Source organism: Heterodontus francisci, chromosome 9 (genome assembly GCF_036365525.1).
Source record: "Heterodontus francisci isolate sHetFra1 chromosome 9, sHetFra1.hap1, whole genome shotgun sequence".
Classification (NCBI taxonomy): Eukaryota; Metazoa; Chordata; class Chondrichthyes; order Heterodontiformes; family Heterodontidae; genus Heterodontus; species Heterodontus francisci.
In genome coordinates, this window is record NC_090379.1 from 57,565,197 (window position 1) to 57,582,063 (window position 16,867).

Consider the following 16,867-nt stretch of genomic DNA (forward strand, 5'->3'; position numbering starts at 1 on the left):
AAGAGAATTCTTGCACATCCAGTATTGAATGTTGGACAAGCAGTCTGATAACTTAGATACTGGAAGGTTCAGTGAGATGGTGGGTGTTGTGAGAATACATGTGGAAACGGTGTTTTTGGATGATGTCACTGAGGGCAGTATGTTGGAGAAATAGGAGGCAGCCAAGGATCATTGGCAAATTCCAGAGGTAGCAGGACAGAAGCAGGAAAAGAAACCATTGAGGCGGGTCTTTGGTTACGACTGGATAGATAAGAATGGAACTAGACAAGTAGAGTCCCACCCAACTGCATGACAGAGGAGAGCCATTGGAGGAGGATAGTATGGTCAACATGTCAAAGATTGCAGACAGTTGGAGAAAGATGAGGAGAGATTGTTTATCACAGTCACATAGAATGTAATTTGAGACTTGTCAGTGCTATGGCAGGGGCAGAAACCTGATTGGAGTTGGGGTCAAAATGAACTCAGATTTGGGAGGCAACACCACGTTGAAGGACTTGAGAGGAAAGGGATTGGTCTTTATCTCAAGGGGATTGGAATACAAAAAAGTGAGGAAGTTATGCTTTAGTTGTGGAGAACCTTGGTCAGACCCCATCTGATGTAGTGTTCAGTTTTGGCTTTGCAGGGGGTACAAATTCACCGAGTGATACAGGGGTTTGAGAGTAGATTTTGAGAACAGTTGTGTAAACATGTCTTGGGGTATTTCCTCCAGTTTAGACAACTGAGGGGTGATCTGATGTTTTAAAAATGATAAATGGATTGGATAGGATAGAGAAACTGGGGTGAAATTGGGCTGCATTACACGCATTTTCTGGGCAGAAAACTAGTGTGGAGATCTAATTTAGAGGGCCAACCTCTCAGAACAGCAGCACTGGAAACACATCTGTTGCCATATTGGTTTGGGTGCCTGAGAGAGAAATCCTGGAATCCACCCAAAACAGATGTTAGGCCCCTTGAATACAAAATTTGCCTTAGGACCCACCTGAAAATTGATTTGCCCTGAATGCAGCAGGTGCCTGGTCTGTTCCATTCAGGAACACTTGGTCCACACACAGGGGATTGCTGGAGGCAATCACTAAAGAAGTAAAAGTTTAAAAAAAAAACTGCAGAGTCAGGTGGAGCAGCATGCTCTTCCCAGATTAAAACTACTTCATAATTCTTTATATAAAGTTAACATATCACTCAGTGTTACTCCCAGCAGTCATTACCACACTTCAAAACTATCCACTAGGTGCACATCATCCTGGGTTATTTCAATCAGATTTCCCTTTCCTTCATTCTCCCCCCATATATCATTCATTAAAATACACCACATTAAAATTTCTCATTTTGTTTTGCCATTTGAAATTTGTGTGGGGGTGAGGATAAAAGAACCACTACACTTTTCCCCACCCATGAGGTAAAGCTAATCTTTATTCTAAATCCCCCCCAAAAAGAAAATGAAAATATTCAGAACACATACAATCTAGTTCAGTTACAATTCCTCGATACATACTGCATGACTTACTGCAAATATGCATTTCAATACAACACAATGTTATCCATCTTTTTAGTACAACCCATCATCCAAATTAATATTAAACTCAATGGCTTTAAAAGTAAAGGGTTTGTCATAACTCCTTTTGTGCAGCTGTAGTACCCAAAAAATCAGCGTTAGTGTTTACAAGAACTTGCATTTATATAGTACCTTTAACATAGTAAAACATTCCAAGGTGCTTCACAGCAGTGTTATCAAAGAACATTTGACACTGAACCACATCAGGCTACAAGGATAGATGACCAAAAGCTTGGACCAAGAGGGAGGTTTTAAGGAATGTCTTAAAAGGAGAGGTGTAAAGAGGCAGATGTTTAGGGATGGAATTCCAATGCTTAGGGCCTAAGAAGCTGAAAGTACTGCTGCCATTTGTGGAAAGATTAAAATCAGGAATGCAAAGGAGGCCAGACTTGGAGAAGCACAGAGATTGGAGGGTTGTGGGTCATTTTAGAGATAGGGATGCCATGGAGGGATTTGAAAATAAAAAGATTTTTTAAAAAGTGTTAAAATTGAGATGTTGCCAGACTGAAAACCAACATAGGTCAGCAGGCACAGAAGTAATAGGGTGAATGGAACTTAGTGCGAGATAGGATATGTGCAACAGATTTTTGGATCAGTTCAAGTTCATGAAGGGTGGAAGTTGTGAGGCTGGTCAGGAGAGTGTTAGAATAGTCAAGTCTAGAGGTAACAAAAGGTGCGAATGAGGGTATATGAAATCATTAAAGCTAAAACATAAAAATGCTCACTTTAAACTGTAATTCTGAAGCACCATAAAAGGCCAAGATAATGTGGACATGTTTATTAATACTTGTGCAATAGTTTTAATATTAGATTAGAGATACAGCACTGAAACAGGCCCTTCGGCCCACCGAGTCTGTGCCGAACATCAATTGTAGCTTAGAAAATAGGTACATCTTGTATAACGTATTGAGCTGTTTTCAAATGGCGAGGATTTAACATGCAACCAAAATGCAGCCTCTGTACAAAACTTAATTTGAAAATGTCTTAGAATTTTTTCATTTGAGCAAAAAGCACTAGGTAAATGCAGGCGTTAAACTTCCTCTATCAATTTAGCACAAGTTAGCATACGACATTTTTTTCACAATTGCAGTCATTTTGGAATGCTCATTAGAAAAGTAGAATGTTAATAAAAGGCCATTGTGCAAAAACTATTCCTTGTATGTATTTAGATGCATGTAAAATTAGTTTGAACATTATTTCTTAATAGTCCCCAAAGAGTTTAACCACTTAATAAATGAAATAGTATTTGCAGCTTCCATGGGAAGGATGCCATAGGCATTGCAACAAATCACTCATTGCAATATTTCAGATACCTACTGCATGCCTAATTAACTCTTCAAGCACTGAATGCATTAACTTTATAATTTATACCATATGTAACAATTGGCATTTTAGATTTTCTTGTACATAACCAATATCCATTTGGTAAAGTCCATCCTATTCATACTAAGATGCCATTTGGATTATTAGCTTCCAATTCAAATCCAAGAGATTAATTCTTAGAAAGAATTCCTAATGGTGGAATAGGTGGATTAATTTGAAGACCATAGAAAGAAAAGGAACGCAGAGTGGTAAAAAAACAGGTTTGTTCTGATGCTGACCTATATTACTACATAGAGGCATGGAGAAACGGAAACAGGAAGCTCAAGAATGCTCCCATGCTTCCTGCAATGCTACTGGAAGTATTATAATAGTAGACCATCTGCTCCCTTGGATACCGGGGTAGGGTGCGGAGGGGGGATTTGGAATTAGCCAATAAAGTTACGGTTCATATGATTAAACAATTAAGTAAATGGATTTTCCCTTGGGGAACTATGATTTGGGTTTATGGAGTAGTTTACACAAATATCAAATTAGGGAGTAGAATGTCACAAGTTACTAAAGGATGAAAACTGAAAATAATTTTTAAAAATTGATTAACAAAGAACAGGGGTTTATAGGTTTGAGATGAATAATCTGGATAGGTGCAAAAAGTAGACCAAACTGCTAAGGTGAGAAAATGTGTTTATTTTTGTTTCTGGCAGAATGCATTTTAGTCTAGGATAACTTGAACAAACTTCACATTTCCAAATATACTTTCTAGAATTCCAAATATACTTAAATTAAATTCCTTAACAGTCCCTTTTTAAAATAAAGCCAGCTTAAAAAAAAATTTGATCAACCAATACTATGAACTATTTGGTCATTTTATGTAAAAGATTAGTATACAGATAAATTGGGTTTCTCAAATGTTCATTGAACTTAGTGAAAAGTACCAGACATTGAAGTTATGCCAGGGCAATAGGGATAGGATATAACATTCTTCCGTTTTAAAGCAATAGCAGAAAAATTCAGGTTACTTGTAGTATAGGACAGAACCATTGGATAGGTTCATGCTGAACTCAAGAATAATCATCCACTGTTTAATTTAGTTTTCTTACTCAAAAGAAAAAGTAAATGTCAAGTATCAAACTGGGGGTTAAAGCTAAATATTAATTTATGACCTTTAACCAAGTAGGAAGAAAGTAGTTTGGTGTCCTCTGCTTGATCCAGGAGGTCAAAGGACTGCTCTATCCAAATGTGCCAGCAAACCCTGGTCTTTCCTTATTTTTCTGGCTCACACGAAAAAAGAACAAAGAAAACAAAAAGGTGAAGCGCTTAAAGAGTTAATTTTCTTGGAAAACTGCATTCAACATTTTGACAGTGTAAATCCATTCTATCTTGAAACAAAAGTATAAAAATCATTTAATTTTCCAGTTTATATGTGAAGTAAATATTAAAATTCAAGCTTATGTTAATTCATACAGAGCAAAACGCAAATCATTCTTCTAACGGAAAAATCCCAATTTTTTGCAGAGCCATTCTTCACTGAAGTCTTCCATACTCCTTATTTCAAAGACCTGAAAGAAAAATATATACTGAAATCACTAATCCAATAACTCCTTTACCTCTGAACTGCAACAAATTAGTCTCAATTCTGGATACTTTTTTTTGTGCAACCATCTAATAGCGTAGCACACATCATTAATGAGCAAGGACAATATTTTTGTCTGTTTTGCTACAGACAAAAATTTATTTCTGCAATTCAGAAAAAAATTGGTCAAGAAAAATTTTAATCTTATTCAAGAAAGGGAGCTCCCAAATTGTACTGGACTTGAAACCTCAACAATGAACAGTATCCCCAGGCTTTGAGAAAGCAGAACAATCAATGCATAACTGTTAAATGACCTCCGCTGGAACATATGTTGATGCTAAATGTTCAGGCTTATAAGAGTGCAGAATACTGGATAATGCCTCGATTTAATAAATTTTTCATATGTTTAATGATTATGAAACAATTTAGAAATCTTGGACAAAAGCAGATTGCATCTAAGATTACTTTTGGACTTATATCACCATCTTCCAAACATACCTTATTAGCTGTTTCAATAGCAGTTCAGAGGTGAATGCGGCCTTTAGCATTCATCTACCCTCTTTGTACCAGGAAGTGTTTGCAGCTTTGAATTCATCTGCACTGATGCCATTGTGGATGTTGGCTCAACAAGTGCAGGAAGTGCCCACAGGCATACTGCCCCATGCTGATATCTCACTTTGATTGTTTTTAGTTTCTACTATCCATTTGCTTCCATTTCTAAGACTAACAGCAGCAGCTGGGAATTGCATCTCAGATCCTCAATTGCAACACTAGCATGGGGCTGGGGTTGATAGAGAAAGATACTCAATCTCCATTTGGCCCAACTTGACAATTATCCAAGAATTAGACAGGACTGGCCAGAACAGAGTTGAAGGTAAGCTGCTCGAGAATGAGAGGCTGAACAGGTTTCCTGACGACAACTAACAGTAACCTGCGTGCTGTTACATACAAGTGGGTGGGTGTTTTGGGGGGGGGGGGGGGGGTGGTAAGAACGAGAAAAAGAAAAAAGGTCCTGGTTATACTTGCAACCACATCTGCATATGCACTAAGCATCTTATTGGATATATTTTACAATATGCTACCCATTAGACAATGCCTCTGGAAATACATGTTCTTAATTATTAAAAAATAAAACGCTGTCAAGGTTAGATAACAGCTGCCTAATCAAGACACCTTTTCCATCTATCCAGCCATCCTGATCAGGCTGTGAATTCAAGACATCCATTTGAAATCCAAGATAGGACCACTCATGGGTATATTCCTTCTGTGTTGTGTATACCACAATATTACATTCAGCTTGCTTTCTTAGCATACATGCACGCCTTGAGGGAATTGTACGTCACCCTTCTTTTACTTTGCAGTGGTTCTCCAGCCTCAAGATGATGGAAAGCATGAATTAAAGTTTAAGTTTTACAATGGAAGCAAAAAATGCTTGTTTGGGGTTAGGCAATGTTGGAGGTGGAAGAAAGCAGGCTTTATCATGGAGTACATGACAATTCATTCCATCTTCGCTGCCTTCGGAGAATACTTGGCATCAGGTGGCAGGACTATATCTCCAACACAGAAGTCCTTGAAGCGGCCAACATCCCCAGCTTATACACACTACTGAGTCAGCGGCGCTTGAGATGGCTTGGCCATGTGAGCCGCATGGAAGATGGCAGGATCCCCAAAGACACATTGTACAGCGAGCTCGCCACTGGTATCAGACCCACCGGCCGTCCATGTCTCCGTTATAAAGACGTCTGCAAACGCGACATGAAATCGTGTGACATTGATCACAAGTCGTGGGAGTCAGTTGCCAGCATTCGCCAGAGCTGGCGGGCAGCCATAAAGACAGGGCTAAATTGTGGCGAGTCGAAGAGACTTAGTAGTTGGCAGGAAAAAAGACAGAGGCGCAAGGGGAGAGCCAACTGTGCAACAGCCCCAACAAACAAATTTCTCTGCAGCACCTGTGGAAGAGCCTGTCACTCCAGAATTGGCCTTTATAGCCACTCCAGGCGCTGCTTCACAAACCACTGACCACCTCCAGGCGCGTATCCATTGTCTCTCGAGATAAGGAGGCCCAAAAGAACATGACAATGAGCTTGCAGTCAAACAACATAATGCTCAAGTTCAATGTCTCCTAAATACTGAAGTGGAAAACATTATAAAGCCTTTTTGAATTATCAGCTGCAAGCAAGTCTCTAGGAAGTCCATTCCCAAGTGCACTCAACATAAAGGGAGTATAATTTTGTACCTTAAAGTTCCCCCAATGACCTAATGGGCAAATTCACCACTCAAGGTAATAAGCTACATAGACCAGAAGATGCTAGGTTTAGAAAGTCCCAATGTATGCCAAATTAATTGATCTTAAACAGATAAGCAGTTGGACAACCAAAATTGGTTTCAGGATCAACGCACTGCAGAGTGTGAAAACAAACAGCACAAAGTTTCCACTTTTGATCGTTAGCCATTGATCCTTCCTGAAACATCCTCATGCTTGGATGAGGGGTCAGCAAAGCTAGTTTCAGCCGAGATTCTTGCAACATTCATTTCTTAAGCTCACATGGTGCAGGGTACTGCAGGATTGATGGCACACAAAGAACAATGCTCAGCAAGAATGGGTCTTCAAATGATTGTAGCAGAGTCAGTGCTAACCGCAGTGATGGCTGCACGCCTGAGATGATGTGTCACGCTCACGCAAGGAGCGATTATGAACTATAAACTGATGAATTAACCTCCCAAAAATGGACACACTTTTGCTACAAAACAAAATGGAGTAAGGTCAGGTGACCTTTCTTGCACTGTGAATATACATAGTGACTGGAGACTGAACCCATGATGTCTGGATCAGCCTTGAAGAAAGCATCAGAAATGCCAATAGCCCCACTCAACTACCTTTTTCAACCAGCTGGACTAACAATTACCTTTGCAGACAGTCTCCAGATCCAAACTCAGGATAATAGGTGTGACCAAACACCAAGATGAGCAACATTCAAACACCATTGTCTAACAATGGCCACACATTCAGAGACGCTGTATGAAAACACCAGGGGAGAGCAACTTTGCTCACCTGACAGAAACTAAGCCTGATTTTTTTTTTTTTAAAAAGAGACTTTTCTGTGCAGAAAGCCAGCAGCCAGGAGGCTGAGAAAGATCTATTCCAGTCAAGAAAACGACCGTGCCGAATACCATCTTTAAAAACGACCTAGAGACAGACGAAAAGGCGACCTTTGAAAACTCCCACATCTGAGAGACTGAAACAGGATTGTCGTCATTGGACTGTAACAAAGATTTAACCAAAGTAGTCAGCAATCAAGCATCCATCCACCTGAAACTCTCCAAAGCTGGACTCCAGTGAACCAGGAGAAAAAGGAAAAACAGGCCTGCATTGTTTAAATGTTCCTCTTGGGAAACAAAAAAGGTTTCACAACGAACTCTTTTAAAAAAAAAACACCAGACCTAAACGCATGCTATCTTTTAATCCCTATCTTCTTATGCGTGCGTGAAGTTGCAGATTTTCGGGTTTTAACATTCATCCTTCTTCAAACCGATGAGAAAACCCATCATTAATCTGCTTATTGACCATTAAAATACTCAAGGGTTAAAATACAATTCCAAAAAAACACCGTCTGCAGTCAGTTGAGAGGTGAAAAGGGAAACCACCATCATTTCCTACCTGTCCGTAACAGATGCAAAATGAGGGGCTAGCACCAGTGAAAGCTAGCCTGAATCTCTTAAAGGGGAGGTGCATTGTGGCTCAACAGGTGCTGGAAGTCATTCTAAAAAGTGAGTCTGACTTGGGAAAGATATAAAAATGCACCTGGCAGAGAGCGGGCTCCAAGGTTTTCCGATACTGTACTAGGGGCCTTGCTTGAGAGGTATTGAGGAGGAGAGATGTCCCTATCTGCTGGGGGCAAAGTGGCCCTCCAGAGAAACGCTCAGCAGGAACTGGATAGCAGTGGCAGTCAATGTCAGCAGCTTAGCCCAGAGGACCTGAATGCAGTACCAAGTGAAATTCAATGGCCTCAAAAGTGGTCAGGTTTAGTGAATGCATCTTCAAATGCCCTATCCTACCAACTGCACCACTAACCTCACCTACTACTCAATTCACCACACCCCCCATTTACCTACCAGTCATGACTCATACTAAATATTCAGAGCTGCACTTCATTCTCACACTCAGCACTGCTGCAAGCCACACATCCACATCTAACAAATTGTACACACTGCCAACTGCTCAACCATGACAGCCACATTACCCAAACACACTGAACCACACGCATGGCAGTTCTCTCTCTCACAAAGGACAAAGTGGCACATAACCAGAGGCAGCAGCACCTAACCTGTTGCGTTATTGCTTGTCAGTAATAAAAGGTACAAGACAATAGAGTTGAATGGCAATTAAACAGTGGTTTTTTGTTGTGAAGTAATAAGTTTACAAGAGAGCTCTATAATACACGTGTGACTAGGTGACCAACATGACTCCAACTAAATGATCATGTGTTGGCTGATGTCACTTCCTGTGATGCATGATGCATTCAAACTGTTAGCGATATCACAACATCAGTTTCCTAAAATGGAAATACACAAAAGATAAACTATGTACACAATGAAACAGAAGAGTTTTCAATATTTACATATGCACTGACTCATGTCCTTTAGTCAAGTGTCCCTAAAATGTACAGGTGGTCTATTGACTCGATCTGATCACGGTGTAGCTTGGTTGAGAATTAGATTTGTCAACTTTTCTTCCTGTGTTTGCGCTGACAGTCATCCTGTGCTTGAGCATTACACTGGTTACCTTTTTGCGCTACGTTTTGCAGATTGAGCTCTGAACATGTTCTCAAAGCAATACGACTGTCAGGCACAATGTTATTAGCTAGTTCCCTCAGCTGATATGTTTTAGTACTGCTCCATTTGGGGTGATTATTTCATACAACCTTGGTTCATTGTAGATTTTGGACATCTCTGCGGGAAACCATGTTTTCCCTTGCAGGTGGATTACCCTGACCTTCTGTCCAATCTGTAATAGTGGTAGTTCCACACCTGCATGTTTATCATGCATAGCTTTCATTTTTTGTTTTGCCAACAGTTGGTCCTGTATTGACAAAGATCTCATGAAATAACAACTTGGAAGGGTTGTCTTGATTTGCCTTCCGCAGGGGATAGTAATCCTGTGCCAATTGGCGTTGCCTTGGGTGTAAAATGGCTATGTACATGTCTTGTCTAGTTTCACGACACTTCACAACCAATGACTTGACAAATGTATTACCATTCTTTCGGCTAGGTTATTCGACCTAGGGTAACGTGGTGATGTGACATGGTTCACTGCCCATTTCTTACAAGTCTTCAAATGGTTTGACAGTCTGTTGCAATCTATTACCTGATACTAATTCTTCCGGGGTCCAAATAAACTAAAGATTGTGCTGATAGTTATGCAACCAATGCACTTGACATGCCCCTCAACTGACAGATTATAAGGAATTTGGAGAAGTGTATGGGTTAGCAATAAATAATTGTCACCGTTAACAGAGAAGAGGTCAGTGGCTATCCTTGATCAAGGTGGTGACAAAATTTCATGCAGATGGAGCAGCTCCTTATGTTAGCTTGATGCTCTTGGCATTCATCACATAACAGTGACATCGAGCGAGCAGCGCGATTAATTCCCAGTCAATAGACAGTTTTGCGTGCAAGTCTTCTGGACTTCTCAATGCCCGTTTCACCTTGGTACAACTGTGAAAGAATGTCAAGGCAAAAAGTGTCTGTGGAATTAACACCGGTCTTCCTTTGAAGATAATGCCACTAGAAGCCCCCAACTCATCTCAGTATGGCCAATAGATTGAGTCCCACAGGAACTTTTTGAATCGTGTCAGGCGATTTGTTGACAATGTGTTGCCTTGTTTGGCATCCTTCCATCTACAAAAGATGGACACAGCAAACAATCCATTTCGGTGGGGTATTTTCTCTTGGTGCACATTTGCTGATGGCTGTGAAGGCCAATCCTCGAGAGACAGGTTCTGCCATAAATGCTGCACAGGAAGCTACCAAGTGACACCGAGTTGATGTTTTGACATTGGCACCTGTTACCAAGCTGCTGTAGCAACTGGTCATCATGGTAGTACGCATCAGCCTACAGGATGTGTCGCCATTTCCCTCTTTCCTCAGCTAGTAACACCCAGGTGCGATAGTTGCCATTTAGGGCCTTCATGTCACGCTTGCAAGCATCCTTGAAGCAGAGGTTTGGGCACCCCACTGATCATCTGTCCCCGGCTACCTCACCATACAGAAGATCCTTAGGTATGAAACTGTCTTCCATCCTGCGGACGTGTCCGATCTGCCAAAGCTGCCTCTGTTTGATTAGTTCCAACACACTTAGCAGCTCTGCTTTTGAGGGGACTGCTGCATTTGTGATTTTTGTCCTGCCAGGTTACATTCAAAATGCGCTGGAGACAGCAAACATGGAAATTATTGAGCTACTTTTCCTGGTAGCTGTAAATCGCCCATGTTTCACAGCCATAGAGCACAGTGCTGAGAATACAGGCCTTATAAACCATCAGCTTGGGGTTATCCTATGCACGTTTTGCAAGTTAACCAAAGGTGGTAGCTGCTTTCTCCATACGTGTATCGAGCTCTGCATCGAGGGAAAGATTGTCTGTCACTATGGACCCAAGGTAGCAGAATTTGCTGACTATTTCTAGTGGGGTATTATTTTGTGTGACCAGGGGCAGAGATGCAACACCTTGCCCCATGACCATGGTTTTCTTGATAGTCAGTCAAGGAGAACAAGTTACAGGCATGGGAGAGTGTCTAGGAATCTTCATAGCCAGGTTTCCCTGTGAGCGATTAGCACAGCATCACTCAGCGTAGGGGAGTTTTCTAATCAGGACACAATGTGTTTTTGTCTTCGCTTTCAGCCTTGATAAGATTGTAGAGCTTGCCATCTGACAGTGTGCAAGTAGATTCCTTCCATATCTGCAGGGAAGGTGAAGGTCAGGAGCATGGAGAAGATAGCAAAGAGAGTGGGAGCTAGGACACAACCCTGTTTCACACCAAAACTGTGTCGGAAGTGGAGCCATCAAACTGTACTGTGCAGTGCACGTCATCATGGAAGCAGCGGATGAAAAGACAGAGCTTCGGCGGACAGTCACTTTTCCCCCAACATCTTGTAGAGCCCTGCTCCGCTGATTGCGCGAATGCCTTGAGAGATCTAAAAGTAAGGTAAAGGGGTACACTGTTCCCTACACTTTTCTTATAGCTGGTATATAGAGAAGATCATATCCAATGAGTTGCCATAACTCCTCTAAAACTGGGTCTTGGAAGTTTATTCCTGTAGGCCCTCACGCTTCCTTTGCCTGAACTGCATCAAATCTCTGGTATAGACCTTCCAGCTCTGTCGACTTTGTCAATCTGGATGTCTAATTGAATGTCTTCAGACCTTTTTTGGATTGGGTAGTCTGCTTAGGGTGTTGGAGGTAACCATACGATTCCCAAGCTTATATCTGACCTCACAATCATACCCTAGCACCTTAATAGCTGTTGTAGTTGAGGTGGTGGTGTCAGCGGTTTCTGCCATATCAATTACCAATGGTTTGTGATCCGTCTCACCTATGAAATGCTTATCAAAGAGAGAAGTGTGAAACTTGGTGATTCTGAACACCAGTGCTCGCGTTTCCCTTTCTATGTGGGAATAGTTGGACTACGTGGACAATAAACTTTTCAAACCCAAAGCAACTGGATAGCCTTCTTGCAACAAGCATGCTCCAAGACCTTTCAACTAAGCATAAACTTGAAAATTGGTACTTTTATTCAGGTCGTACTACTATAAACATGCCTCTATTGACCGTGATTGTTTCAGCAAATCAAATGCACGCTCGTGATCCTCATGCCACAGATCGGGTGTATCCTTTTTGAGGAGTCCCCATAAAGATGAAGACGTCAGAAAATTGAGATGTAGAGAGCTAGGAAATTAAATGGACAAAGACAACTCCATAAGTCTTCCTTGTCTTGTGGACTAGCCATGGACTGAATATCCACTGCTTTTCTGGGATCCGCTCTTATGCCTGTATCAGAGTAGATGGAGCCGGAAAAATTGGCGCGTCTCACATTAACAGCACACCACTTGTTATTGAATACAAGGCCTTCCTTTCTGGCTGTTTGCATTAGGATATGCAGATTCCGATCATGCTCCTCTTTTGTGCTGCCTGTAACTACTATATCGTCTGCAATACAGACACACCCAGGAACATTAAGTGATATTATCCATCCGTTTAAATAAACCAAAACGGTAAGCACAAAGAAACTATCTTCGAAATGGAGTTCTGAAAGTGGTTAACTCCCGCGAACCTTCAGAGATGGACTGTGTTTTGCATCTAGCTTCGAAAGAATCTGGCTCTCGCAAACTTTGGATTTAACTCTTCCAAAGTGAGGATTTTAGGAGGACATCATTTTAACACCTGGTTCAGCCTTCTAGGGTCCAACATACCCCGATGATACTGTCTTTGTTTGAATACAACCGTCATCGAGCTGCACCAATCCGTACACTGCTGCACACGCTGCATAAATTCCTTGCCTCTCCATGGAATCCAGCTTGGCTTTCAGCTTGTCCTTGATGTGGATGCTACATTTTCTTGGTGGATCACCATTCTATGGAATGGTGTAATCCCTCCTATGTAGAGTAGCATCTCTTCTGAAACTTCCCACTGTGTCAAAACGATCTGGGTACATTCATTGCAAATCCTTAATGGACTCAATGGGATCACATCTATTTTGGCTGTGAATCCATGGCACACTGCTGATTTCATGGATTGTCACGATTCTAAGCTTGCTACATACAGTAGCTGTGACCATGAAGAGTTTCCGTACCTACACTCCATCGTTAATGCTCCCATATAGTTGATCAGAAAACCGTTGGATGCAGCAAGTCTTGCCTTTGTAGGTTGCACCATGGCTTCCCATCTTGCCAGGTACATATCCTTCAATCTGCTCAGTGGCAAAATATTTGCATTTGCCTCTGTTTCGACCTTGAGTCGCAACTTGTGCTGCCACTCTTCTCTGGGCATATAATGTCGATGTTTATAAATGCTTCCTGCTGTGTAACTGCATCCATTTGGTGTGCCACTGTTAAAGTGAAAAATCTTTTCACACAGTAAGTGCGTCTTTATTGCTCATGTCCTTGTCTACATCATGGACATGTCCGTGTTTAGATTGACCTCTTACAGATATATTCCTGTTTCTCCCATAAGGCGCTGTTTGTGGTCAAGTCGTGGCCTGCTGTGACTTCTGGCCAATTTTCCATTGTTAGACCTCCTGCACAGCCTTGCCCAGTGCCCTTTCTTGCCACACACCTTGAAGTAATACAAGTAAGCAAGACAATTTTTTGATTTGTGCATCAAATCGCATTGCCACATATTTTGTTTTGCTGAGGTGATCCGGTTACCTCGCCTATGATTACCTGCTTGCAAGTACGGCCTCAAATTTCCTGCTTTCTTTCAGGAGACTTTCAATGTCATACCCTTGTTCTTTGTCTGGTAGTTCTTTCTGAAAAGCTTCCATCGGGGTAGATGCAATAACCAATTCCATTATCCATTCGGATAACTCAATTTCCGAGAAATCACAGACATGTCCTTTTTTGCGGCATCTGCTTACAAACTAATGGATGGTCTCCATGTACTGCTGTCTGTATGACATCAGTTCCAGGCAATGGATTCCAAAATTAATCTGGACCTTCAGCTGCCCCTCTAATGTAGTGCAGTGTCTTGCTGTGTTCCTCTGAGGTGTTGCCAATCACAATTTTTATTTTGATCGTTGCCTGTCAAGCTCTGAGACAGCAAGATTCAAAAAGTACAACTCCATGCACTGTTTGAAGAGTTGGAACTTGTGGAAATCTTGGGATTTCCAATTCCTTGACAGGTAGTCATACCACCAAATTTCTTGTCTGCAGGAATCATTGGCTGAGGTTTCCCCTTTAAATGACTCCCTCTTTTTTTTTTCTATTTTGAGACTTTCCGTGAAGAGGAAAAAAGTTGCAGGTCGGCTGACTACACAGCGCTGGACTTCAGCCATGCCCAGTGCCTGCAGTATGTTCGTTATGAATGGGTGTGTGACTTTGTTGGATCATAGACTGACAGCACAGATGGAGGTCTTTCAGCCCATCATGGCTGTGCCAGTTGTTTGCTAGATCCAATTAATCTACTCCTCTGCTTGTTTTCCATAGCTCAGTAGATTTTTTCAATACAAGGATTTCTCGCTTTTGAATGTTACTATTGAATTAGGCTCTTAAAAAAAAAGTTTAATGTCGCTTCTGGTTATTTTGGCAATCACAAACTCCATGTCCTCTGGTTACTGACCCTTTGTGTAGGTTTAACCCCATGTCTCGCTGTTCAGTCTGCAATCGCAGAAACTCCGCCCACAAAGTAATAATGGCGGGAAAACACCACACACGATGGTGTTGCCGCTCCGCAGCCCCAACATGAAAAGACTCTGCTCACTTTTCCAGAGCCCAATTCCTGCCTTTTCATGCTGGTTTCTGTCGAAACAACAACAACCCCCTTTTGGGTGTTCAAACTCCTGAGCACCGAATTCAGCGATGGCCGAACCTAACAGTGTTGTCGCCACTGCTACCTCAGGCAATGTGTTGCGTTGCCCTGTCTTCGATGGACTCCAACAGGAGAGATCGCTGATCCCAATGTCTCGCTTGAGATCGCTGTTCCCGTTGAACACCATTGCTGAGCCTATCTGCAGTACTGCTGCCTCCACGCTGTGATCTTCAAATACACATCAATCCCACCATATTGTGTTTATTGCTGATAAAAGCAATAAAAGGTACCAGACAATCTTGAGTCGAATAGTAATTAAAGAGTGGGTTCTTTATTATGAATTAACAAGTTTACAAGAGAGCTCTATAATACACGTGACTAGGTGGCGAACAAGACTCCAACTGCTGTATCACATGTCGGTTGATGCCACTTCCTGCACCCACAAAGAAACATGCGTGCAGTCAATGGCACCTGCACCATCGGGTAAGCCTGGAACCTGTGCGCTCCCTCCCCGGCAAGAAATAATACAACATATTCAGCTCGCTTGGCACTCAAAGCCTCAGTGACCTCTCTTATGTAATAGTGGACAACTTTGAGTTGCTGCAAATAACACCTGCTTCAGTCTGGAAGGAGCCAGATGCATAAATGCTCTCAGTCACTGGCAATGTCATCCTTGCCCTGCAAGACTACAGTTCTGGCATCCAGGTCTAGGAGCAAGGGTTTTGTCCAACACCGTTGAAATCAGGACCAAGGCCTTTAGCACCTGCCACAACACTCACTTATGACTTTGCAACTTTAAGTAACAATACAAACCACTAAACACTGCTAGAAACTCAGCAACAGCCATAGGCATAGAAATCAATCAGCAACTAACCTGAAAGTAATTGATGATCCCTTGAAATAGCACTGATGGGGGGGGGGGGGGGGGGGGGGAGGGGAAGTCATTCCTGCTGAACATATGTTCAGCTGTGCAAAGTTGAGACAGGATATGAGCTGGAGGGTTGAGCTCCAAAATGACAGCATTGGCATCAAATCAACATTTGTTGACACCACAATCAGCCTACTCTGCATAGTTCTGGCACGTGTTCTCTGCACCTGCAATAATGCCCAAAAATGGCTTTTTTTATTTTTATTTTTTTTTAATTTGTTTCATGCGGTGTGGGCGTCACAGGCAAGGCCAGCATTAATTGCCCATCCCCAATTGCCCTCGAGAAGGTGGTGGTGAACTTCCTTCTTAAACTGCTGCATCCATCTGGTGCAGGTACACCCACAGTGCTGTAAGGAAGGGAGTTCCAGGATCTTGACCAGCAACAGTGAAGGAACAGAGATATATTTCAAAGTCAAAATGGTGTGTGGCTTGGAGGGGAACTTGTGGATGGTGATGTTCCCATGCGTCTGCTGCCCTTGTCCTTCTAGGTGGTGAGAGGTTGTGGGTTTGGAAGCTGCTGTCGAAGGAGGTGTGGCGAATTGCTGTAGTGCATCTTGGAAATGACACACACTGCTGTCACTGTGCGTCAGTGGGGGAGGAAGCGAATGCTGAAGGTGCTGTATGGGGTGCCAATCAAGTGGGCTGCTTTGTCCTCGATGGTGTTGCGCTTAAGAGTATTATTGGAGCTTCACTCACCCAGGCAAGTGAAGAGTATGCATTACACTCCTGACTAGTGCCTTGCTGAGATAGACAGGCCTTGGGGGAGAGGAGGAGAGTTACTCACTGCAAAATTCCCAGCCTCTGACCTGCTCTTGTAGAGACAGTATTTATGTGGCTGGGCCAGTTCAGTTTCTGGTCAATGGTCGATATTGGGGGATTCAGTGATGGTAATGCCATTGAATGTCAAGGGGTTATGGTTAGATACTTTCGTATTGGAGACAGTCATTGCCTGGCACTTGTGTGGCATGAATGTTACT

General features: G+C 42.2%; 1 protein-coding gene across 1 annotated transcript in view; it reads right to left on the reverse strand.

Annotated features, from left to right (window-relative positions):
* Positions 1-2,315: 2,315 nt before the first annotated feature.
* The window catches only part of LOC137373793 (glia maturation factor beta-like), a 29,840-nt gene continuing 15,288 nt past the window's right edge, over positions 2,316-16,867 (reverse strand). The window contains exon 7 of the mRNA XM_068039167.1: positions 2,316-4,431. Within this exon, the coding sequence (XP_067895268.1) occupies positions 4,360-4,431 (72 nt within the window). The 3' untranslated portion in view covers positions 2,316-4,359. The remainder of the gene's footprint in view (positions 4,432-16,867) is intronic.